Source organism: Somniosus microcephalus, chromosome 2 (genome assembly GCF_052327205.1).
Source record: "Somniosus microcephalus isolate GS21.2 chromosome 2, FLI_Smic_1.0, whole genome shotgun sequence".
In the NCBI taxonomy this organism is placed as follows: domain Eukaryota; kingdom Metazoa; phylum Chordata; class Chondrichthyes; order Squaliformes; family Somniosidae; genus Somniosus; species Somniosus microcephalus.
The window spans coordinates 70034352-70060120 of NC_140988.1; the positions used below are offsets into that span (position 1 = coordinate 70034352).

The 25769-nt window shown below is 49.6% G+C and overlaps 1 protein-coding gene across 4 annotated transcripts in view; it reads left to right on the forward strand.

The window, feature by feature from the left end:
- Nucleotides 1–25769, forward strand: part of map9 (microtubule-associated protein 9) — a 528899-nt gene that overhangs the window by 291522 nt on the left and 211608 nt on the right. For all 4 annotated transcript variants that reach the window (XM_086010251.1, XM_086010242.1, XM_086010257.1 and 1 more), the window contains one exon: nt 20214–20440. In XM_086010251.1, coding sequence (XP_085866377.1) covers nt 20214–20440 — 227 coding nt within the window. The remainder of the gene's footprint in view (nt 1–20213; nt 20441–25769) is intronic.

Here is a 25769-nt window from a genome sequence, read left to right on the forward strand (position 1 = left end):
TATCTAACTCCTTCTTGAATATATTTAATAAGTTGGCCTCAACTGCCTTCTGTGGTAGAGAATTCCACAGGTTCACCACTCTCTGGGTGAAGTAATTCCTCCTCATCTCAGTCCTAAATGGCTTACCCCTTATCCTTAGACTGTGACCCCTGGTTCTGGACTCCCCCGCCATCGGGAACATCCTTCCTGCATCTAGTCTGTCTAGTCCTGTTAGAATTTTATAAGTTTCAATGAGATCCCCTCTCATTCTTCTAAACTCTAGTGAATATAAGCCTAATCGACCAAATCTCTCCTCATACATCATTCCTGCCATCCCAGGTATCAGTCTGGTGAATCTTCGCTGCACTCCCTCCATGCCAAGAACATCCTTCCTCAGATAAGGCGACCAAAACTGCACACAATACTCAAGGTGTGGTCTCACCAAGGCCCTGTACAACTGCAGCAAGACATCCTTGCTCCTGTACTCGAATCCTCTCGCTATGAATCGTTTTCAGTGCTCCAGTTAGTTACCCTGTCTGAAATGTGGATAAATGGTGTTTATAGATGCCTCATTCAAGAATCTTAATTTAGACAAATACATTATTTTTGATGTTGCATGCATTATAGAATGTTGGAAAGAAATACGTTCATTGATTCCACCAGGAGTAAAGAACCACTCAGTTTATGAATCCATTATATGAATGAGCTGATGTTTTAAATTCACTATTGACTGTAAATCTATCTTCATTTGCAACCTTTTAAAGCTTGCATCCTTAATCACCAACCAGCTGACAAAATAGCCCCTTGTTATTTGGCCAAGGGCAATAATAGTTGATTTGTCATATCTTTAAAACTCTCCCCAAAATTTTTTGTTTATTGTAAAAAATTACTTTATAACAGACTACAGCCCACTGTCAATTGTGGGTATTCCTGCAAATCAACGGATTATTTTTTATGAAAGAATGTCCGTTATCTCTAGCAGATGTTTCTTAACAGTAGTATAGCTTTAGAATACTCTTGCTTTTTGTTTTTTGATCAAGTGTGTAAAGACTCATTCTAGCCTTTTGGATGGTTCATTAAATCAACACGTTGTACCCACTGTGAGCTGTAATTAGTTAAGTAGCATATACGTATTGACTCTAGTATAGAGCAACAGTGGTGAACTAGAATCATAGAATATCACAGGACAGAAGGAAGCCATTCGGCCCATTGTGCCTGTGGTGGCTCTTTGAAAGATTAGTCCCACTCTGCTGCTCTTTCCTCATAGCCCTGCAATTTTTTCCGTTTCAAGTATATATCCAATTCCCTTTTGAAAATTACTGTTGAATTGCTTCCCCCACCCTTTCAGGCAGTGCATTCCAGATCATAACAACTCACTGTGTAAAAAAAAATTCTCCCCTGATTCTTTTGCCAATTACTTTAAATCTGTGCCCGCTGGCTACTGAACCATCTGCCACTGGAAACAGTTTTTCTCCATCAAATCTATCAAAACCCCTCATAATTTTGAACAGTTCTATTAACTCTCCTGTTAACCTCTGCCCTAATAAAAACAATCCCAGCTTCTCTAGTCTCTCCAGATAACTGAAGTGCCTCATTCCTGGTACCAATAAAGGGGAACCAGTGGATGTAGTATATTTGGATTTCCAAAAACCATTCAATAAGGTTGATATACCTATCAATTCGTCCAATAAAAAGCGACGAGTTAGGAACGTAACTAAAGGTTTTTATTGACTAAATAACAGAGCCCACCCTCGTGGGTGATCGGGTCCAACAAGGAGGAATACCAGCCAGTTGACTACCTTTATACCTGGGCAGGTAGGTGGAGCCATGGGCGGAGTCGGAGGTGGTCAGCCCAGGTATAACAGCGCGACAAGAGGCGACCTCGTATAGTGATACAACAGTGAGAACAGTGATAACAATACAACAGTGATAACTATAGAGTAACGATAGTGAACGATAAAAGTGGTTTACCACATTCACCCCTTGTTTAGATTTGAGTCCGGCGGGGTGAAGTGTACTACCAGTTCTGGTATGTCAGTCTGTCCGGAGGCCTCGTAAGCCTCTCCGATCGTCGCAGCGGCGGTGCTGCGTTATCCGGTGTTAATGCTGGTGTCTGCGTGGTCGGCGAAGGCTCGTGGGGTTCCGGCATGCCGTCTACCTGGGCTGGAATTGGGGGGGTGGTGGGGGGGGGTAAAGGTGGTGTCTCCGGAGTGCCCGAGGGTGCGAGGTCTCGTAAGGAGACAGTGTCCTCCCGCCCGTCTGGGTAAGCCACGTAGGCGTACTGGGGGTTGGCGTGCAGGAGGTTCACCCTCTCGACCAGGCGGTCTGTTTTATGGGCCCTCACGTGCTTTCGCAGCAAGACGGGCCCCGGAGAGGTCAGCCAGGTTGGTAGAGTGGTTCCCGTAGTCGACTTCCTGGGGAAAACAAACATTCGTTCATGGGGGGTGGCGTTAACGGCAGTGCAAAGTAGTGACCGGATGGAGTGCAGCGCTGTCGGGAGGACTTCCTGCCAGCGGGAGGTTGGGAGGCCCTTAGACTTTAAGGCTAAGAGGACGGCCTTCCATACCGTCGCGTTCTCTCTTTCCACCTGGCCGTTCCCTCGGGGGTTGTAGCTGGTGGTCCTACTTGCTGCAATACCTCTCGCTAGCAGGAACTGACGGAGTTCCTCGCTCATGAAGGAGGAGCCCCGGTCACTATGTATATAGTTCGGGAACCCGAACAAGGCGAAGAGGTCGTTCAGGCACTTGATGACCGTGGTACTGGTCATGTCTGGGCAGGGGAAGGCAAAAGGGAAACGGGAGTACTCATCAACGATGTTGAGGAAGTACACATTGCGGTCAGATGACGGTAGAGGCCCCTTAAAGTCGATGCTCAGGCGCTCGAAGGGGCGGGTGGCCTTGATCAGGCTTGCTCTGTCCGGCCTATAGAAGTGCGGTTTGCACTCGGCGCAGGTCTGGCAGTTCCTGGTCATGGTCCTGACCTCCTCGATGGAGTAGGTCAGGTTGCGGGCCTTAATGAAATGGTAAAGTCTGGTGACCCCGGGGTGGCAGAGGTCGTTGTGGAGGGTCTGAAGTCTATCAATATGCGCGCTGGCGCATGTAATTCGTGAAAGAGCATCAGGGGGTTCGTTCAGCTTACCTGGCCGGTACAAGATATCATAATCGTAGGTGGATAGCTCGATTCTCCACCTCAAGATCTTGTCATTCTTGATTTTGCCCCTCAGCTTGTTATTAAACATGAAAGCAACCGAACGTTGGTCGGTGAGGAGGGTAAATCGTTTGCCTGCCAGGTAATGCCTCCAGCGCCGTACCGCCTCCACAATTGCCTGGGCTTCCTTCTCGACCGACGAGTGTCGGATCTCGGGGCCCTGTAGGGTCCTTGAGAAGAAGGCCACCGGCCTCCCCTCCTGGTTAAGGGTAGCGGCTAGGGCGAAGTCGGATGCATCGCTCTCCACTTGGAAGGGGATGGACTCATCCACTGCGTGCATTGTGGCCTTGGCTATGTCTCCCTTGATGAGGGAGAAGGCCGCGCACGCTTCCTCCGTGAGGGGGAAGGATGTGGACTTCATGAGGGGTCTGGCTTTGTCCGCATAATTGGGCACCCATTGGGCATAGTAGGCGAAGAGCCCCAGGGTTCTCTTAAGTGCCTTAGGGCAGTGGGGGAGGGGTAGCTCCATGAGGGGGCGCATTCTTTCGGGGTCGGGGCCGATGAGTCCGTTCTCTACTACACAGCCAATGATGGCAAGGCGCGAGGTGTTAAACACACATTTCTCCTTATTGTAGGTGAGGTTCAGCCGTTGGGCCGTACGGAGGAATTTCTCCAGATTCACGTCATGGTCCTGCCGGTCGCGGCCGCAGATGGTGACGTTATCTAGATAGGGGAATGTGGCCTGCAGTCCGTTCTGGTCAACCATCCGGTCCATCTCCCTTTGGAAGACCGAGACCCCGTTGGTGACACCGAAGGGGACCCTAAGGAAGTGGTATAGGCGCCCATTCGCCTCGAAGGCGGTGTACTGGCGGTCCTCGGGGTGGATAGGGAGTTGGTGGTAGGCCGACTTAAGGTCGATGGTCGAGAATACGCGGTATTGTGCAATCTGATTGACCATGTCAGATATGCGGGGAAGGGGGTATGCGTCCAGCTGGGTGTATCTGTTTATGGTCTGGCTGTAGTCGATGACCAGGCGATTTTTATCGCCGGTCTTAACGACCACGACCTGGGCACGCCAGGGGCTGTTGCTCCCCTCGATAATGCCCTCTTTCAGGAGGCGCCGCACCTCAGAGCTAATGAAGGCTCTGTCCCCAGCGCTGTACCGCCTGCTCTTGGTAGCGACGGGTTTGCAGTCGGGGGTGAGGTTAGCGAACAGGGAAGGTGGCGGCACCTTGAGGGTGGATAGGCTGCAGGTGTTACGCGGTGGGCGGTTTAACATTCGCTGGTTGTCGACTGTGAGTGGGGGGAGGGGTCCACCGTATGCTAGGGTTACACTTTGGAGGTGGGATTGGAAGTCCAGCCCTAGTAGGACGGCAGCGCAGAGCTGGGGGAGGATGAGGAGTTTAAAATTTTTATACTCCGTACCCTTAACCGACAAGGTCACAACACAGTAGCCGCTAATGTCCGTGGCGTGGGACCTCGATGCCATCGAGATTCGGTTGCGCGTTGGCAGGACAGGGAGGGAGTAGTGGCTCACCGTGTCCGGGTGGATGAAGCTCTCCGTGCTTCCGCTGTCGAACAGGCAGGTCGTGGCGTGGCCGTTTACTTTGATTTCCATCATCGACTTGGACAGGTGGTGTGGGTGGGCTTGATTCAGAGTGACGGAGGCTAGTGTGTAGGTAAGCGAGTCGTTGTCGTCTGCGGGCGAGGCGGTCGTCGGGTCCGGGGGCCCGGTGGCAGTCGGGCGTGGTGGGTAAAATGGCGTCTCCCACGAGGTAGGACAAAATAGCGGAGAAGATGGCTGCCCCCATAACTCACATGAGGCACTATTGGGGTCGGTTGCCTTGATCAAAGATGGCCGCCCCCATGACTCACGTGTGGGGATGCTGACCTCAGTTGCCTTGAAAGAAGATGGCCGCCCCCACAGTTCGCATGAGGCACTGCTGGCCTCTGAAGATCCGCTCCTGCAGGCCTTAGAGAAGTGGCCTTTCTTCCTGCAGGTTGAGCAGGTAGAGTTCCTGGCTGGGCAGCATGACCTCGGGTGCTTCTCCTGGCCGCAAAAGAAGCAGCCGGCGGCCCGATCGCGGGTGCCCGATGTCGGAGCCGGTACCGGGGGTGGCGGTCCCGGTCGGGTCCGGGACGCCGACGCTGAGGTAGGTCCCGGGGGCGGCGCTGCGAAGGGTATTGCGGTAGGGGTCGGGCCCGAGTCCCAGGGTCGCGAGCAGTACCTGGAAAACGCCTCCTGGTCCTGATGGGCCACCTCTAGGGAGAGAGCGAGGGCTTCAGCTTTGTCCAGGTCGAGGTCTTTAGCTTCAAGCAGTCTTTGCCGTGAGTAGTCGGACCGTAGGCCTTTCACAAAGGCATCGCGGATATTATCTTCTGTATTTTCAACAGCCGTCACCGCTTTAAAGTCACAGTTCCTGCCGAGTGCTCTTAGCGCCCGTAAAAATTCAGCTACAGACTCTCCTGGCTGTTGCGGGCGGGATCTCAGGAGGTGCCTGGTGTACATGTAATTTACCGGGCTCCGGTACTGCTGTTTCAGTAGGTTGATAGCGGCCTCGTATGTAGTCGTGTCCTGGATGAGTGCGTATACTCTCGGGCTCGCTTGGGCGTTCAGAACTCTTAGTTTGGATCTCTGAGGGACGCCGGATTCTTCCAGGTAGGATTCGAAGCAGTCCAGCCAGTGTTTGAAGTTGAGGGCTGAGTTTGCTGCCTGTGGGTTTAGATCCAGGTACGGTGGTTTGAGGGCTTGCAGCCAAGCCGGCTGGTGTGGCTGGTGTAGCCCGGTGTCTGAAAGCTGCTGTGGCTGTGCTTCTGGGAGGGCTTCTGGCTGGCCAGTGGTAGACATCTTTAAAATTTAGTCAATAAAATTGATATACCTATCAATTCGTCCAATAAAAAGCGACGAGTTAGGAACGTAACTAAAGGTTTTTATTGACTAAATAACAGAGCCCACCCTCGTGGGTGATCGGGTCCAACAAGGAGGAATACCAGCCAGTCGACTACCTTTATACCTGGGCAGGTAGGTGGAGCCATGGGCGGAGTCGGAGGTGGTCAGCCCAGGTATAACAGCGCAACAAGAGGCGACCTCGTATAGTGATACAACAGTGAGAACAGTGAGAACAATACAACAGTGATAACTATAGAGTAACGATAGTGAACGATAAAAGTGGTTTACCACAAAGGTGCCATATCAAAGGTTGTTATGCAAGATAAGGGCTCATGGGGTTGCAGGTCACATATTAGCACAAATAGAGGATTGGTTAATGGACAGAAAACAGAGTAGGGACAAATGGGTCATCAGGTTCACAGGCTATAACTAGTGAGGTGCCACAAGGATCAGTGCTTGGGCCTCAGCTATTTACAATTTATATTACTGACTTAGATGAAGGCACCAGGTGTAATGTATCCAAGTTTGCTGATGATACAAAGCTAGGTGGGAAAGTAAGCTGTGAGTGGGGACACATAGAGCCTGAAAAGGGATATCGACAGACTAAGTGAGTGGGCAATAAGGTGGCAGATGGAGAAAAATGCGGGAAAATGTGAGGTTCTTCACTTTGGTAGGAAGAATAGAAAAACAGAATATTTTTTAAATGTTGGGAAACTATTAAACGTTGGTGTTCAGAGAGATTTAGGTGTCCTCATACAGGAAACAGAGAGTTAGCATGCAGGTACAACAAGCAATTAGGAAGGCAAATGACATGTTGGCCTTTATTGCAAGGGGGTTGGAGTATAAGAGTAAGGAAGTCTTGCTACAATTGTGCAGGGCTTGGCGAGACCACACCTGGAGTACTGTGCACAGTTTTGGTCTCCTTATCCAAGGAAGGATATACTTGCTTTAGAGGTGCTGCAACGAAGGCTCACTAGATTGATTCCTGGGGTGAGAGGGTTGTCCTACGAGGAGAGATTGAGTAGAATGGGCCTATATTCTCTGGAGTTTAGAAGAATGAGAGGTGATCTCATTGAACCATATAAGATTCTGAGGGTGATTGACAGGATCGATGCTGAGAGATTGTTTCCCCTGGCTGGAGAGACTAGAACTAAGAGGCACTGTCTCAGGATAAGGGGTCGGCCTTTTAAGACTGAAATGAGGAGGAATTTCTTCACTCAGTGGGTTTTGAGTCTTTGGAATTCTCTGCCCCAAAGGGCTGTGGCGACTTAGTCGTTTAGTATATTCAAGGCAGGGATAGATAGATTTTTGGACTCTAGGGGAATCAAGGGATATGGGGATAGGGCAGGAAAGTGGAGCTGAGGTCGAAGATCAGCCATGATTTTATGGAATGGCAGAGCAGGCTTGAGGGGCCGTATGGCCTACTCCTGCTCCTAATTCTTATGTTTTTATGTTCTCCAGTCTGAAAAACAACCATTCATAGAAACATAGAAGATAGGAGCAGGAGTAGGTCATTTGGCCCCTCGAGCCTGCTCCGCCATTCAATGAGATCATGGCTGATCATCCAAATTCAGTACCCTGTTCCTGCCTTCTCTCCATATCTCTTGATCCCTTTAGCCTTAAGGAATATATCCAACTCCTTCTTGAATATATTTAATGAATTGGCCTCTACGGCCTTCTGTGGTAGAGAATTCCACAGGTTCACCACTCTCTGGGTGAAGAAAGTCCTCCTCATCTCAGTCCTAAATGGCTTACCCCTTATCTTTAGACTGTGACCCCTGGTTCTGGATTCCCCGACCATCGGGAACATCCTTCCCGCATCTAGTCTATCTAGTCCTGTTAGAATTTTATAAGTTTCAATGAGATCCCCTCTCATTCTTCTAAACTCCAGTGAGTATAAGCCCAATTGACCCAATCTCTCCTCATACGTCATTCCTGCCATCCCAGGTATCAGCCTGGTGAATCTTCGCTGCACTCCCTCCATGGCAAGAACATCTTTCCTCAGATAAGGCGACCAAAACTGCACACAATACTCAAGATGTGGTCTCACCAAGGCCCTGTACAACTGCAGCAAGACATCCTTGTTCCTGTACTCAAATCCTCTCGCTACGAAGGCCAACACACCATTTGCCTTCTTAACCGCCTGCTGCACCTGCATGCTTACCTTCAGCGCCTGGTGTACAAGGACACCCAGGTCTCGTTGCACTTCCCCTTCTCCCAATCTATTGCCATTCAGATAATAATCTGCCTTCCTGTTTTTGCCACCAAAGTGGATAACCTCGCATTTATCCATGTTATATTGCATCTGCCATGCTTCTGCCCAATCACCCAACCTGTCCAAATCATACTGGAGTTTCTCGGCATCCTCCTCATAGCACACACGCCCACCCAGTTTTGTGTTGCCTGCAAACTCGGAGATATTACATCTAGTTCCCTCGTCTAGATCATTAATATACACTGGCCCAGAAATTTGGGTCGGGGGCTTCCCGCGGGTCCAAGCCCCTGTCCTACACTTACCTAGCGCGCCGGCAGTTGAGCTCTGGGCCTGCATAGAATTCCTCTCCGGGGCCTGGCCCAGAGGCTGGCGCGCTGTGCTGGCGTGTCCCAGGGACGTAGTTAGTGCAATGCGTCCCCTGGGATCACGTGATCACATGGGCAGCCAATCGGAGGAGGGAAAAGCCCATTCATAAGATTGACAGAAAAACCTGTCAAAACGTATGAATGCTGAGGGCCCAAAACAGTAGTTAACCTTCAAATAAATTTTTAAAAAATCACACTTTTAAATAAACTATAAATTACATTGAATAACTATTTTAAACAATAATTTAAATTTTTGAAAAAAATAATTTTATAAAAAAACGGGGCTAAAAATAAACTTACCTTGCTTTAAAGTTTTTAAAAATAACAAACCTGTGGAAAAAATGTTTTAATTTTAATTAATTGACCACTTACCTTTTAAAATGCAGTCCTTACGCCTGTTTTTTACATTTCTAAAATCTAAAGACTTACCCTCACGGAAAAACCTGTAAAAAAAAACGTAAGTTCAAAGCGCACGCGCAGACTCCCGCGCGCATGCGTTCGACTCTGAACCCCTTTGTTCAGAGGATCGGAAGTGCCGGTTTCCCACGCATGCCTAGTGCATGCAAGGAACCGGCACTTCCATCGGGTCCACGCGTGAGTACCCCATGCGTACTCACGCGTTGGGACCCAAATTTCTGGGCCATTGTGAATAGCTGGGGTCCAAGGACCAATCCCTGCGGTACCCCACTAGTCACTGCCTGCCACTCAGAAAAAGACCCGTTTATTCCAACTCCTTGCTTTCTGTCTGCCAACCAGTTCTCTATCCAAGTCAATACCTTGCCCCAAATCCTATGTGCCTTAACTTTACACGCTAATCTTTTATGCGGGACCGACCTTATCGAACACCTTTTGAAAGTCTAAATACATCACATCCACTGGTTCTCCCTTATCTATTTTACCAGTTACATCCTCAAAAAATTCCAGTAGATGGGCAGCATGGTGGCATAGTGGTTAGCACAGCGCCAGGGACCCGGGTTCGAATCCGGCCTCGGGCAACTGTCTGTGTGGAGTTTGCACATTCTCCCCGTGTTTGCATGGGTTTCCTCCGGGTGCTCCGGTTTCCTCCCACAGTCCAAAGATGTGCGGGTTAGGTTGATTGGCTATGATAAATTGACCCTTAGTGTTAGGGGGATTAAATACGTGGGGTTACGGGGATAGGGTGGGATATGTGTTGGTGTAGGGGTTACGGGGATCGGGTGGAATATGTGTCAGTGCAGGCTCGATGGGCCGAAATGGCCTCTATCTGCACTGTGGGGTTTCTGTGATTTCTATGATTAGTCAAGCATGATTTACCCTTTGTAAATCCATGTTGACTTTGTCCGATCCGGTCATTGTTTTCCAAGTGCTCTGATAGTGCATCTTTTATAATGGACTCTAGCATTTTCCCCACTACCGATGCCAGGCTTACCAGTCTGTAATTACCCGTTTTCTCTCTACCACCTTTTTTGAATAGTGGGGTAACATTAGCTACTCTCCAATCCATTGGTACTGTTCCAGAGTCTATCGAATTTTAGAAGATGACCAGCAATGCATCTACTATTTCTAGGGCCACTTCCTTAAGTACCCTATGATGTAGATTATCAGGCCCTGGGGATTTATCAGCCTTCAATCCAGTCAATTTCCATAACACCATTTCCCTACAAATGCTGATTTCTTTCAGTTCCTCCCTTTCATTAGACCCTATGTTCCCCGACATCTCTGGGAGGTTATTTTTGTCCTCCTTTGTGAAGACAGAACCAAAGTATGTATTTAATTGGTCAGCCATTTCTTTGTTCCCCATTATAAATTCCCCTGATTCTGACTGCAAGGGACCTACACTTGACTTCACCAATCTTTTTCTCTTCACATATCTATAAAAGCTTTTACAGTCAGTTTTTATGTTCCCTGCAAGCTTACTCTCATTCTCTGTTTTCCCCCTCTTAATTAACCCCTTTGTCCTCCTTTGTTGAATCCTAAATTGCTCCCAATCCTCAGGTTTACTGCTTTTTCTGGCCAATTTTTATGTCCTCTCCTTGGATCTTATGCTGTCCCTAATTTCCCTTGTTAGCTACGGTTGAGTCACCTTTTTTGTTTTATTTTTATGCCAAACTGGGATGAACAAAATTGTAGTTCATCCATGCGATCTTTGAATGTTTGCCATGGCCTATCCACCGTCAACCCTTTGAGTGACATTCCCCAATCAATCCTACCCAACTCGCGCCTCATACCATCATAGTTTCCTTTATTTAAATTCATGACCCTAGTCTCTGAGTCAACTACTTCACTCTCCCTCTTAATGAAAAATTCTATCATATTAGGATCACTTCGACCGAAGGGGCCTCGCAGAACAAGATTGCTAATTAATCCTTTCTCATTACATAATACCCAGTCCAAGTTGGCCTGATCTCTAGTTGGTTCCTCGACATATTGGTCCAGGAAACCGTCCCGTATACACTCCAGGAATTCCCCCTCCACAGTATATTGTTACTAATTTGGTTAGCCCAATCTATATGTAGATTAAAGTCACCCATGATAACTGCTGTGCCCTTATTGCACACTTCTCTAATTTCCCTTTTAATGCCATCCCCAACCTCCGCATTACTGTTTGGTGGTCTATATACCACTCCCACTAATGTTTTCTGCCCCTTGGTATTTCTCAGTTCTACCCATACAGATTCCACATCATCAGATTCACCACTACTCTCTACTTTCTGTCTCTCAGCCAATTTCATATTCACGCCCCTTTAATACCATGGGCTTCAATTTTGCTAACATGTCTATTATATGGCATTTTTCAAATGCCTTTTGAAAGTCCATATACACTGCGCAAACTGCACTACCTTTATCAACCCTCTCAGTTATTTCATCGAAAAACTCAATCAAGTTTCAGACACAATTTGCTTTTATCAAATATGTGTTGGCTGTCATTTATTAATCCATCTCAGATCTCGTGTCTTTTCGGTACAGTTCACCTTATTTATTTGTACCTTTTATTTTTCTAATGCCTTTTCATTGCCTCACAGATGATCTTTTATATCATTTAACAGATCCCTAGCTGTCTATGAAGAAGTTTGCAGATCATTCAACCCATTAACTTACTCTCGCTGATTGGAGTATCTATTTTCTCTTTTCCTCTTCTCCCTTGCCCATTTTCAGATGCTTGCTTATCTTTCAATTTTGGTTCTGAAGAGGGATATATAACCAAAATATTAATAGTCTGCTCTACCGATGCTGTCCAACATGATGAATATTTCAACCAATTTTTGCATTTATTTAAGATTTCTGCATCTGGAGATTTTTTGTCCTAATTTTCCTCCTTGAAAATTGGGCAGTATTCCAGCAGGTGGCACAGGAATGGGACACTCCATTTTTCACGGCCACCAGTTTTTTTGCCATAATGTCTGGCTGGCACCAAAAGAGCTGCTCTGGAATAGGTGGGAGTACCTAAATGAAGTGGTAATTATGTAGTGATGTCATATGTCCTATTTCCATCATTAGCACTTCATTAACGCTGCTTGAAAATCACTCACACATAAAATGGATGCCTAGTGTTGTTAGGTGATACAGAAAAGGCAGGTGTAAATTTAAACTACTTTAGAAGCCTCGTAAAGTCCATGGGGGTGATTTTCACTGAATACTTTAGGCGCTAAAGAGCCTCCGATATGGCCAAGATGGGATCTTAAGCTGCAATGTCAGTTTAGCCTGTGTTTAGCGCAAGACTCCATCTTGGTAAAGGAGTTGAACCTCATGCTAGAACCGGCCGCTTGGAGGATCATTAAGGGGCTGATTGACAATTAAATTGCCTGCTGGCACTTATTAAAGAGGCTGTGCGCCATTTTGATGGGTAACGCTTCATTTAACGACTTCTAACAGTGACCAGCTGAACTGGAGTAAAGTCATTGCTGAGGATTTCGAGCGCTATCTAAAGCAATGCTCAGCTTTCAGTGTTCACTTGCTGATTAAGATCGACTGACTACACTGCGTTTGAAGAAGTCTTTTGAGACACATCGGGAGACTTTTTGGGACACTTTGGGGGAGAAATTCGGCTGGTTAGCACCTGACCAGGGTGCTAATAAAGTAGCACCAGGGCAAGGTGAATCTAGCACCGCACGCCAAATCCAGTTGCCCCTTAGCGCCGCGACTTACAGTTAGCGACTGGAGCTATAGCGCCAGGCAGATTGTGACGTCAGTGAGCATGAGAGACACCACAAAATCATCCAAAGCCAATTAATAAATTTAGCAATAATCAGTGAACACATATTTGCAACAACAATATTAGCTATTCACCCTAGTACAATCCCTTAGTACTCCTAGTTACAGTGCCTTTGCCTACTCTAGTGCTCCTACGAAGTTTTGGCCCAGTGGCACGGTGGGTGGAAGGCTGCTGAGGGTCCGTGCGGCAGACTTCAGATGGCCTTGCAGGGCACCGTCGACCAGCTCTGGGCCTGGAAGGCCCGGCTATATCATGCAGCACCTCAGCATGGATGGCAGCAGTCTGGGCTGCTAGTTGCCAGGTAGCGACAACGGCAATGGTGGAGTGCCAATGGTGGGAGCAGGAATTCTGTAATCCTGAAAGTGGACAGCAGCTTCCTGCTCCGCTGACCCACTGGCACTCCCCGGGGCAGCACCTCAGCATCACTACCAATCTGCTGGAGCACAGATTGATGGCCTGCTGTGACACCGTGAAAGCCTTAGTGGACAGTGGTTGACACAGCCACGATGGAAATGATGGGTTCCATGGTGTGCGAAGAGCTCTGTGCAATGTTGGAGGTGGACTCCTTCACACTCCTTACCATTGCTGACATGCTCTCGGGCATCCTTGCCATTGCACCTATCATCTCCATGTGCATGCCCATCACCCTTCTTGTTAAAGCCTTACCATCGAGGTCCTCATCTGAGTCCTGTGCAGCAGAACTCTGATGATCATTACAGAGATCTGTGACCTCGTGGAAGGAAGACTCAGATGACGACGCACAGCCAGGATTGCATTGCCTGTGGCAATCAAGGTCACAGTAGCCCTTAATTTTTACGCTACTGGAACCTCCAGGCTGCCACAGGTAATATAAGTCCAACACCGCTTTCGGTGTGCCAGTGCAGCCTTCGGTCGACTGAGGAAGAGAGTGTTTGAAGACCAGGACCTTAAACCCAGCACCAAGCTCATGATCTACAGAGCAGTAGTGATACCTGCCCTCCTGTATGCTTCAGAGACATGGACCATGTATAGCAGGCACCACCAACGCTGCCTTCACAAGATCCTGCAAATCAATTGGCAGGATAGGCGCACCAACATCAGTGTTCTCGCTCAGGCCATCATCCCCAGCATCGAAGCTTTGACCACGTTCGATCAGCTCCGATGGACGGGCCACATCGTCCACATGTCGGATACGAGATTCCCAAAACAAGCGCTCTACTCGGAGCTCCGACACGGCAAGAGAGCCCCAGGTGGGCAGAGGAAACGCTTCAAGGACACCCTCAAAGCCTCCTTGAAAAAGTGCAACATCCCCGCCGACACCTGGGAATTCCTGGCCCAAGTGGAGGAAAAGCATCCAGGAAGGCGCCGAACACCTTGGCCCCGATTTTCTGCCAGCCGTCGGGCGTGTTTTCAGGTGGGCGGGGGCCAAAAATCACAGAAATAGGGGTCACGACCCCCCCCCACCCCGCCTGATTCCCCGCCCCGTCCGACTTTCGGACCGCCGTTTCTCTCCGACCCGAATCAGTCCCGTCCGCCACTGGTGGGACTGGCCGTCGGGACCCTAATCACCAATTATTGGCATGTTTAATGTCATTTTAAGGGGCCCTTGCGATTTTCAAGGGCTCCCCACGCTAAACACGCCTGCGGGGAACTCTGCTGATGAAACCTGGCGTGAAGCTTGCCGGCTTGCTTGCTCTTAGCTGCAGGTCATTCGGGAAAGCTGCGATTTAATCGGAGAGCATTTGTATGTTGAAGGACCTTGTTGTTGCAGGCTTGGGGCTACTTCGTCAAGGCTTAGGCACAGCTGTGGAAGGTTGGAGCCTCCAACACTTCTCCAATGTGATCTCCTGGGAAGCCCCTCTCGCCACTCTCACTCAGCGCTTCCTCAGCGGAGGCATCTACCAGAACCATGGGACGCCTTTTCTTCCTTCCCTTCTTGCCATTAGAGGATCTCCAGCAGCAGAGGCGGCAGCAGCAGAACCAGGAACAGCAGGATGAGTACCAGGAGCACCAGGCTGCTGCTCACTCACCTGAAGCTGCACAGGCCAGAAGGGGCCAGCACTTGGAAGTGGCTTGATAGCACCTTGCTGTGCTTTAGGGGGTCATGGGGACCCGTATCTGCACTGGCAGTCCTACTCAAAAGGACTTCCATGAAGGTCTGATTTCTCTGTTCAATAGATGGCCAACGCTCCTCAAGAGATGTCATTCTCTTTTGAGCACTCACCATGTTTTCCGTACCCTGGCGAGTTATCTCCTCCATGGAGGTTGCCAACCTTTCCATGGTGATGCGTTCATGCGCCAATGACTCCACAAAGGTTCTGCTCATGGTCGCTATGGACTCCTCCATTCGTTCCACACTCGCAGCGACCCTGGAGACAAAACCTGCCAGAGACTCCTGCATTTGTGCATGGAGATCCATCACCTCTTCTCTTGCGGATGGACCCAGAGGCAGAGGGTCGACATGCAGTGCAGCTGAGCTGAGCTGGCAGATTCCTGCGCCCTCCGACGAGGACTCTCCACTGCTGTCCCTGTCTCCAGAATCTGCTGAGGTTCACTTGTGAGCTGTGAAACACCAGGTGACAACACTACTCTATGTCCCGAAGGTCCCCCCGAGGTGTGAGTGTCTGCGCTGGTGCTGGGTGCGCTTACTTCTGCTGACGCTGTGCCCTCAGAGGTTGGAGCTTCCTCTGAGGAGTCTGACTGCACAGCCTCTTCCTCCTCCACAGTGGGGACGGGGGCTCTGGATGGTCCTGTGGGGGAGTAGAGGAAGGAGTTAGAGATGTGATGCCAAGGTTACGTGCACATTCGAGTTGACATCTGCTGACACCTGCATCCATGCAGCCTTGGTCTCAGTGGGAGGCCTCTTCCTGCCTGACCTAGGGAAGAGGACCTCCCTGGGGGCGCTAACCCCATCCAGTAATGCCTGCAGTGAAGCTTCGTCGAATTTGGAGGCAGCTCGGGGTCTGGCACTGGCCACAGCTGCTGCAGGCTCCTCTGCCATCCTGTATGGTTCATTTGGAAGCCAACAGAGGAAGCAATGCTTGCTGTGGACCTTGAAAGCATCACGAATGATGACATCATCCTGTGGGGCTTTCTGACTAGAAATGGACAATTAGCAAGGCTGTCCACACGCTGGAAATTAATTGGCCACTTGAGGGAAAATTGCGTTCAGCTGGCTGACCCATTTTTTTTCGGGTCAGCACCCCACATTCGGTGAATCCGACCATTTCCCACACAATCCACAAAATCGGGCCCCTTGAGTCTCTTCGCCGGGAGCAAGCAGATGTCAAGTGCAAACAGCGGAAGGAGCGCACGTCAACCCAAGCACCCCACCCACCCGCCCCTTCAACCACCGTCTGCCCCACCTATGACAGAGACTGTAGGTCCCACATTGGATTCATCAGTCACGTGAGAACTCATTTTTAGTGTGGAAGCAAGTCATCCTCGGTTCCAAGGGACTGCCTAAGAAGAAGAAGAAGATCACAATCCTTTGTGCATTTCTGCATAACGGAAGCCTCTGCGGCTCTATACACTCTGAGGAATGACTACATGTCATTCCCTATTGGCAGAGAAGTCCAAAGGCAGAGGGGGGCTCCAGGACTGGATTGCGGGATCCCTCATGTTCCAGGGAGCCATTGACTGCACATGTGCCTATGCAAGCCCCTCATTTAAACTTGGAGGTGTTCAGGAACAGGAAGGGATTCCATTCCCGCAATGTGCAGCTTGTCTGCGACCACCTGCAGCGCATCACGCAGGTGAATGCTTGCTATCCAGTGACCTGCCACGATGTGTTTATAATGAGAGTGATCTGTCTACAGATCTTTTAGCGCCAATGCCAATACTAGGTGACAAGGGATACCCCCTGATGCCATGGCTCATGACTCCCCTGAGAAACCCCCAGACACCAGCTGAGCACTCATACAGTGAGAGTCACTCAGCCACCAGGAATATCATTGAGCAGACCATTGGGATCCTCAAGCAGAGGTTTAGATGCCTTGACCGGTCAGGAGGCGCCCTGCAGTACTCACCTACTTACAACCTGTGCTGGAAATTCAGGCACCTGCTGCTCACAATTTTCTGGCCATTAAGCGGTCAGAAAATCTTGTGTTGTATGTGCCCAAATTTCTGGTAACATTCTACTACCTACTAACTAACATATTTGTAAAACTTTTGGGTAATTTTATCAGTATTTTGTTTGATGCAGCAGGCTGATGCTGTGGTCTTGTAAAATGACACCAATATATCTGCAATTTCATCATTGATACCCTAATACAGTATGTCTGTGTGCTTGTATTAATGTATTCCACTTTGAAGAAATCTGTCTTAAGTTTCCTGCAGAGAATATAAATTGACTAATTCCAAATTTTAAAGATTTTATACTGATAAATTATTTTATAGGGATCTGAAGTTACCATTATTAGCACAGAAATAGTCTTGAAAGCTTCAATATGGAAGTATTGCCATCGGTGCACTTTTAAATCTTGACATAATGGCTCAGAAATTCAGGTCGGAGGCTTCCCGCGGGTGCAAGCCTCCAACCTGCACTTACCTAGCGCGCCGGCCGTTTAGCTGTGGGCCCCCGTGGGATTCCGATCCTGGGCCTGCTCCAACTGCCGGCGCGCAGTGCTTGCTTATCCCAGGGGCACAGTTAGTTCGATGCGTCCTCTGGGATCACTTGGGCCATGGGGAGCCAATTGGAGTAGGGAAATGCCCATTCATAAGTTTGACAGGAAGAGCTGTCAAAACTTAGAAATACTACGGGCCCCATAACATCACTAAATATTCAAATAATTTTTTTTTTAAATCAACTATAAATTACATGAAATAACTATTCTAAACAATAATTTAAATTTTTGAAAAAAATAATGTTATTTTCTAACGGGGCTAAAAATAAACTTACCTTTCTTTAAAGTATTTAAAAATAATAAACCTGTGGAAAAAATGTTTTAATTTTAATTAATTCACCACTTACCTTGTAAAAAGCAGGCCTTACGCCTGCTTTTTAAATGCGTAACTTCTGGAGACTTACCCTCTCGGGAAAACCTGCAAGAACAACATAAGTTCGATGCGCATGCGCAGCTTCTCCCGCGCACGCGTTCGAACTCTGAACCCCTTCTTTCAGGGGGACGGAAGTGCCGGTTTCCTGTGCATGCGCAGTGCATGCAGGAAACCGGCACTTCCATTGGGCCTATGGGTGAGTACCCCGTGCGTACTCACCCGTGGAGACCCGAAGTTCTGGGCCAATAAATTCAATGGCCCCGATTTTCGGCTTGTGTGGGAGATGGTCGGGTTTTCCCAAATGTGGGGTTTCTGACACACATAAAAAAGTGTCAGCCAGCTCCACGCAATTTTCCCTCAAGTGGCCAATTAATTCCCAGCATGTGGGAAGCCTTGCTAATTGTCCAATTCGAGTCAGAAATCCCCACACTATGATGTCATCATGTGTGGTGCTTTCAAGGTCCATAGCAAGCACTGCATCCTCTGAAGGCTTCCAAACGAATCATACAAGATGGCAGAGGAGCCTGCAGCAGCTGTGGCCAGTGCCAGTCCTCGAGCTGCATCCACATTCGACGAGGCTTCACTGCAGGCATTATTGGATGGGGTAAGGGCCCACAGGGAGGTCCTCTTCCCTAGGTCAGGGAGGAAGAAGCCTCCCACTGAGACCAATGCTGCATGGATGCAGGTGTCAGCAGATGCCAACTCGCTGGGAGTCACCAGAAGAACCTTGGCATTACATCTCTAACACCTTCCTTTACTCCCCCACAGTACCATCCAGAGCCCCCATCCTCACTGTGGAGGAGGAAGAGGCCAGAGTCCTCAGAGGAAGCTCCAACCTCTGAGGGCACAGCGTCAGCAGAAGTAAGCGCACCCAGCACCAGCGCAGACACTCACACCTCGGGGGGACCTTCGGGACATAGAGTAGTGTTGTCACCTGGTGTTTCACAGCTCACAAGTGAGCCTCAGCAGATTCTGGAGACAGGGACAGCAGTGGAGAGTCCTCGTCGGAGGGCGCAGGACTCAGCCAGCTCAGCTCAGCTACGCTGCATGTCGACCCTCTGCCTCTGGGTCCATCTGCAAGAGAAGGGGTGATGGATCTCCATGCACAGATGCAGGAGTCTCTGGCAGGTTTTGTCTCCAGGGTCGCTGCGAGTGTGGAGCGAATGCAGAGGTCCATAGCAACCATGAGCAGAGACTTTGTGGAGTCATTGGCGCATGAACGCATCACCATGGAAAGGTTGGCAACCTCCATGGAGGAGATAACTCGCCAGGGTACGGAAAACATGGTGAGTGCTCATAAGAGAATGACATCTCTTGAGGAGCGTTGGCCATCTGTTGAACAGAGAAACCAGATCTTCATGGAAGTCCTTCTGAGTAGGACTGCCAGTGCAGATACGGGTCCCCATGGCCCACTAAAGCGCAGCAAGGTGCTCTCAAGCCACTTCCAAGCGCTGGCCCCTTCTGGCCTGTGCAGCTTCAGGTGAGTGAGCAGCAGCCTGGTGCTCCTGTTGCTGATCCAGCTGTTCCTGGTTCTGCTGCTGCCGCCTCTGCTGCTGGAGATCCTCTAATGGCAAGAAGGGAAGGAAAAAAAGGCGTCCCATGCTTCTCGTAGATGCCTCCACTGAGGAAGTGCTGAGTGAGGGTGGCGAGAGGGGCTTCCCAGGAGATCACATTGGAGAAGTGTGTGAGGCTGCAACCTTCCACAGCTGTGCCTAAGCCTTGAAGAAGTAGCCCCAAACCTGCAACAACAAGGTCCTTCAACATACAAGTGCTGTCCCTTTAAATCGCAGCTTCTCCATTGACCTGCAGCTGACAGCAAGCAAGTCGGCAAGCTTCACGTTAGCTCTCAGCAGCGGGGTTCCCCGCAGGCGGGTTTGATGTGGGGAAAACCCCAAAGTTGCAATGGCCCCGGAGAAACTACCTCAACAAGCTGGTAATTGCTTATTAGTGCTCCGACGACCAGTCCCGCCAGCGGCGGCCGGGACTGAAGCGGGGCGCGGGGAAACGGCGGTCCGAAAGTCAGACGGGGCGGGGAATAAGGCGGGGGGGGGGGTCCCGACCCACTTTTTCACCGATTTTCGGCCCCCGGCCGCATGAAAAGCCGCCCGACGGTGGCCAGAAAATTGACCCCAATGAGTGCAAATCTTGAGCTACTGAATTGCAACAAAGTAAATACTAAATTGAAAATTCTAGTCAGCTACCTTGAGCTTGCAAGGACATGAACATTTCCTTACATTATGAGGGTGCTGTTAGAAAAAGAACATCAACTACACCAGCTCCCATAGAATGCTTTTAATTGATCCCGTCATGCAAAGGTTGTTGTGTTAAAAACGGAACACATACTCCTAGGGAGAAAAAAAAACAATTGTTATTTAACATTCTACCAATCACTACCTAATCTATTTGTAAAACTTTTGGGTAATTTTATCATTATTATGTTTGATGCAGCTGAAGATCTCCCAGACAGTGGTGGCAAGAGTAAAAGCAGTGAACAGAAATCACCCACTCTTCAGGAGCTAATTCAAGATAATAATGAAACAGAGCAATTCTCACAGGATGAAGCTAATGGAGATAGTTGGCAATCTTCATCTCTTAAACCCAACCAATGCATGGTGCAAAGTGCCATTGATCATGCCATAAGAGAACCTTTACAGGAGAATTCCTTAAAACCCAAGGTAATTATTTTTAAATGTTATGTCCTTAAAATTGCAATGATTCTTTATGAATTACTGCCTATCATATTTTTACCAATGATGGACTGTTTAAAATAGTAATGTTCTCATAATATAAACCTCATTTTTATATATGCTGCAAAGGATATTTTCACCAGGAAAATCACATCAGAATTTATGCTGATACTGTGGCGGATCGCCACCTAAACGGGCGCAATCCACTTTTCCGTCCGTGGACAATAAATCGGGCACCTTGCCTTTAAGAAGCATGCTGCCTTTAAGGCATGACAAAGGAGCGGGCGTCGCCCTCAGTGTGTACTCAAAAGCGCGGGTGTCGCCCTCAGTCTGTTTTCGGGTTTAGCAGCGAGAGGAGCTGGGGCAGCCATCTCTCAAGAGAATGTAATAAAAGCCATGTGTTCCTCAGATCGGTTCGGCCTCCATTCGTGTTCCGCGGCAGCCGCAACAATACTATTAAAATGCATTCTACTCAGTTAGTGTCCACTTCTTGGGTTCAGCTCAAAAGAGTCTCAGTTGATGGCATCTCAAAACAGTTACCTGGAACAATCTTCACCCCTTTGTTAAACACGTGGATTGCCTTCAAAGAACAATTCTGTCCTACTTAAAAGTACTTTTACATTGGCCAGGGAGAGTGGGAATAATTTTCACCCTAACATCTTGGGTAATAAGACATAAGAACATAAGAAATAAGAGCAGGAGTAGGCCATTTGGCCCCTTGAGCCTTCTCCGCCATTTAATAAGATCATGGCTGATCTTCTACCTCAACTCCACTTTCCTGCACTATCCCCATATCCCTTGATTCCCTTAATATCCAAAAATCTATCGATCTCTGTCTTGAATATACTCAACGACTGAGCCTCCACAGCTCTCTGGGGTAGAGAATTCCAAAGATTCACCACCCTCTGAATGAAGAAATTTCTCCTCATCTCAGTTCTAAATGGCCGACCCCTTATTCTGAGACTGTGACCACTGGTTCTAGACTCCCCAGCCAAGGGAAACATCCTCCCTGCATCTACCCTGTCAAGCCCTGTAAGAATTTTGTATGTTTCAATGAGATCACCTCTCATTCTTCTAAGCTCTAGAGAATATAGGCCTAGCCTACTCAATCTCTCCTTAAAAGGACAATTCCCCCATCCCAGGAATCAGTCTGGTGAACCTTCGTTGCACTTTATGGCAAGTATATCCTTCCTTAGGGTAAGGAGACCAAAACTGTACACAATATTCCAGGTGTGGTCTCACCAGGGCCCTATATAATTGCAGTAAGACGTCTTTACTCTTATACTCAAATCCTTTTGTAATAAAGGTCAACCGACCATTTGCTTTCCTAATTGCTTGCTGTACCTGCATGTTAACTTCCAGTGATTCGTGTACAAGGACACCTAGGTCCCTCTGAACACCAACATTTCCCAATCTCTCACCATTTAAAAAATATTCTGCTTTTCTATTTTTCCTACCAAAGTGGATAACTTCACATTTCTCCACAGTAAATTCCATTTGCCATGTTCTTGCCCACTCACTTAGCTTGTCTGTATCCCCTTGAAGCCTGCTTGCATCCTCCTCACAACTTACGTTCCCACCCAGCTTTGTATCATCAGCAGACTCGGATATATTACATTTGGTTCACTCATCCAAATCATTGATATAGATTGTGAATAGCTGCGGCCGAAGCACTGATCGGAACCGAAGAAGCAGATCAGCTGGCCATTATAAAACCTGGACAATTTTTAATTCCATTAAAAGCAAAGGAAATAAGGGTATGTTCTCTTATGGGCAGGTGATCCATTCCACCATTTTACCACCCAAGTGATGAAGGTGAAAATGATTCCCAGTGCCTTCCTTGTGGTGGTTTCCATTTTTTTAGTTTTTAACTGGTTGCCAGTTTCATTGGGCTCCACTATTCAGTGGGCAAATATAGCTGTTCAGTAGTGTGAAAGCAAGGATGGAATCCTCACATTTATTTTATGGAAACCTAACTTGATGGCACAATTGTAGATCACCATTTCTGAGGGTCTGTAACTCTTATCAGCTTCCTAAAAACCGTGATGCTTATAATAAGGAGTGCATCTGCCGAAAAGGCCGAAAAGCATCTTGTCATCTAATCCTGTAATATAAAAGCACCTTATAAGGGCCTACTTCCTCCTGGATCATTACTTGATCAAAGATGCAAGAATGAACAAGGAAAAAGTTAAAAGAGCAACCCAACACATCACCATCTCCACAGTGTTGATGATGACTGCCACTTCCTCTGGGGAGCAAAATGGTCATGTATGACATTTTCACAGAATCAGAAGTATCTTTAAGGCATAGCAGACAAAATGGGTGCCATTTATATTCAGTGGGTGGTAAATCCAGATTGTGCCTCGATTTTTTTAAGCAGTGGCCTGGACTCAGGCCTGGAGGATATAGAGAAGCATTCAATTCTTTGAACTGAAGAAAACCCGATCATGTCAGTAATTTATTGGTTTAGCTTCTTCTCTTTTTGTAAAAATATTTTGTCAATTTGAGATTAGCTCAATAAAAGAGCAGGCATAAATTAGAGGCACCTCTTCCTTGATAATTAATCATTGCGACCCTTTCCTACTCACTGCCTGCAAATAATTAGAGCGTCCATCACTGCTCCCCCTGAATGATCACTGCCCCGCCTCACTGCTCCCCCTGAATGATCAGAGCCCCTCCTCACTGCTCCCCCTGAATGATCAGTGCCCCCCCTCACTGCTCCCCCTGAATGATCAGTGCCCCCCTCACTGCTCCCCCTCAATGATCAGTGCCCCCCCTCACTGCTCCCCCTCAATGATCAGTGCCCCCTCACTGCTCCACCTCAATGATCAGTGCCCCCTCACTGCTCCCCCTCAATGATCAGTGCCCCCTGTCACTGCTCCCCCTGAATGATCAGTGCCCCCTCACTGCTCCCCCTCAATGATCAGTGCCCCCCTCACTGCTCCCCCGCAATGATCAGTGCCTCCCTCACTGCTCCCCCTCAATGATCAGTGCCCCCTCACTGCTCCCCCTCAATCATCAGTGCCTCCCTCACTGCTCCCCCTGAATGATCAGTGCCCCCCTCACTGCTCCCCCTCAATGATCAGTGCCCCCCTCACTGCTCCCTCTGAATGATCAGTGCCCCCCTCACTGCCCCCTCGAATGATCAAGGCCCCCCCCTCACTGCCCCCCTTAAATGATCAGTGCCCCCCCTCACTGCTCCCTCTGAATGATCAGTGTCCCCCTCACTGCTCCCTCTGAATGATCAGTGCCCCCCCTCACTGCCCCCTCTGAATGATCAGTGCCCCCTCACTGCTCCCCCTCAATGATCAGTGCCTCCCCTCACTGCCCCCCCTGAATGATCAGTGCCCCCCTCACTGCTCCCTCTGAATGAGCAGTGCCCCCCTCACTGGCCCCTCTGAATGATCAGTGACCCCCCTCACTGCCCCCCTTATTGATCGGTGCCCCCCTCACTGCTCCCTCAATGATCAGTGCCCCCCTCACTGCTCCCTCTGAATGATCAGTGCCCCCCCTCAATGATCAGTGCCCCCCCTCATTGCTCCCCCTGAATGATCAGTGCCCCACCTTCACTGCTCCCCCTGAATGATCAGTGCCCCCCTCATTGCCCCCCTGAATGATCAGTGCCCCCCCTCACTGCTCCCTCTGAATGATCAGTGCCCCCGTCACTGCTCACTCTGAATGACCAGTGCCCCCGCCCTCACTGCCCCCTCTGAATGATCAGTGGCCCCCCCTCACTGCTCCCCCTCAATGATCAGTGCCCCCTCACTGCTCACTCTGAATGATCAGTGCCCCCCATCATTGCCCCCCTTAATGATCAGTGCCCCTCCTCACTGCCCCCCTGAATGATCAGTGCCCCCCTCACTGCTCCCCCTGAATGATCAGTGCTCCCCCTCACTGCTCTCCCTGAATGATCAGTGCCCCGCCTCACTGCTCCCTCTGAATGATCAGTGCCCCCCCTCACTGCTCCCCCTGAATGATCAGTGCCCCCCCTCACTGCTCCCTCTGAATGATCAGTGCCCCCCCCTCACTGCCCCCTCTGAATGACCAGTGCCCCCCCTCACTGCTCCCCCTCAATGATCAGTGCCCCCCCTCACTGCTCCTCCTCAATGATCAGTGCCCCCCCTCACTGCTCCCCCTCAATGATCAGTGCCCCCCCTCACTGCTCCCCCTGAATGATCAGTGCCTCCCCTCACTGCTCCCCCTGAATGATCAGTGCCCCCCCTCATTGCCCCCCCTAAATGATCAGTGCCGCCCTCACTGCTCCCTCTGAATAATCAGTGCCCCCTCTCACTGCCCCCTCTGAATGATCAGTGACCCCCTCACTGCTCCCTCTGAATAATCAGTGCCCCCTCTCACTGCCCCCTCTGAATGATCAGTGGCCCCCCTCGCTGCTCCCCCTCAATGATCAGTGCCCCCCTCACTGCTCCCCCTCAATGATCAGTGCCCCCCCTCACTTCTCCCTCTGAATGATCAGTGCCCCCCCTCACTGCCCCCACTGAATGATCAGTGCCCCCCTCACTGCTCCCCCTCAATGATCAGTGCCCCCCCTCACTGCCCCCCCTCAATGATCAGTGCCCCCCCTCACTGCTCCCTCTGAATGATCAGTGCCCCCCTCACTGCTCCCCCTCAATGATCAGTGCCCCCCCTCACTGCTCCCTCTGAATGATCAGTGCCCCCCCTCACTGCCCCCACTGAATGGTCAGTGCCCCCCTCACTGCCCCCTCAATGATCAGTGCCCCCCCTCACTGCTCCCCCTCAATGATCAGTGCCCCCCTTCACTGCTCCCTCTGAATGATCAGTGACCCCCTCACTGCCCCCCTCAATGATCAGTGCCCCCTCACTGCTCCCTCTGAATGATCAGTGACCCCCCTCACTGCCCCCCTCAATGATCAGTGCCCCCCTCACTGCTCCCTCAATGATCAGTGCCCCCCCTCACTGCCCCCTCTGAATGATCAGTGGCCCCCCTCACTGCTCCCCCTCAATGATCAGTGCCCCCCCTCACTGCTCCCCCTCAATGATCAGTGCCCCCCCTCACTGCTCCCTCTGAATGATCAGTGCCCCCCTCACTGCTCCCCCTCAATGATCAGTGCCCCCCCTCACTGCTCCCCGTGAATGTTCAGTGCCCCCCTCACTGCTCCCCCTCAATGATCAGTGCCCCCCCTCACTGCTCCCTCTGAATGATCAGTGCCCCCCCTCACTGCCCCCACTGAATGATCAGTGCCCCCCTCACTGCTCCCCCTCAATGATGAGTGCCCCCCACTCACTTCTCCCCCTGAATGATCAGTGCCCCCCATCACTGCTCCCTCTGAATGATCAG